Below are 208 nucleotides of genomic sequence, written 5' to 3'. Positions count from 1 at the left end.
TGTTTTTTTTGTCTCGGCACTCCTCTCTATGCAGCTCACTTCTGTCCAGGACAATATGTGGATGTCACAGCGAAAACGTGAGTCAAGTACACACACACAAAGTGTAATTACACGTTTTAAGGTGAAAATATTAAAAAGAATTTAAAGGGGTCATATGATGCTGCTAAAAAGAACATTATTTTGTGTATTTGGTGTAATGAAATGTGTT

At 35.6% G+C, this 208-nt stretch overlaps 1 protein-coding gene across 2 annotated transcripts in view; it reads left to right on the top strand.

Moving 5' to 3' along the window:
* The window catches only part of LOC107688359 (39S ribosomal protein L3, mitochondrial-like), a 15313-nt gene that overhangs the window by 5144 nt on the left and 9961 nt on the right, over window positions 1–208 (top strand). For both annotated transcript variants that reach the window (XR_001634229.1, XM_016486004.1), the window contains exon 6: window positions 16–77. Coding sequence is in view for 1 of the 2 variants with exons in the window: in XM_016486004.1 (XP_016341490.1) it covers window positions 16–77 (62 nt within the window). In the remaining variant the exon portion in view is untranslated. The remainder of the gene's footprint in view (window positions 1–15; window positions 78–208) is intronic.

The sequence above is a fragment of the Sinocyclocheilus anshuiensis genome, unplaced genomic scaffold, assembly GCF_001515605.1.
Source record: "Sinocyclocheilus anshuiensis isolate Anshui unplaced genomic scaffold, SAMN03320099.WGS_v1.1 scaffold209, whole genome shotgun sequence".
Classification (NCBI taxonomy): domain Eukaryota; kingdom Metazoa; phylum Chordata; class Actinopteri; order Cypriniformes; family Cyprinidae; genus Sinocyclocheilus; species Sinocyclocheilus anshuiensis.
This window is presented reverse-complemented; position numbering and strand designations above follow the sequence as displayed.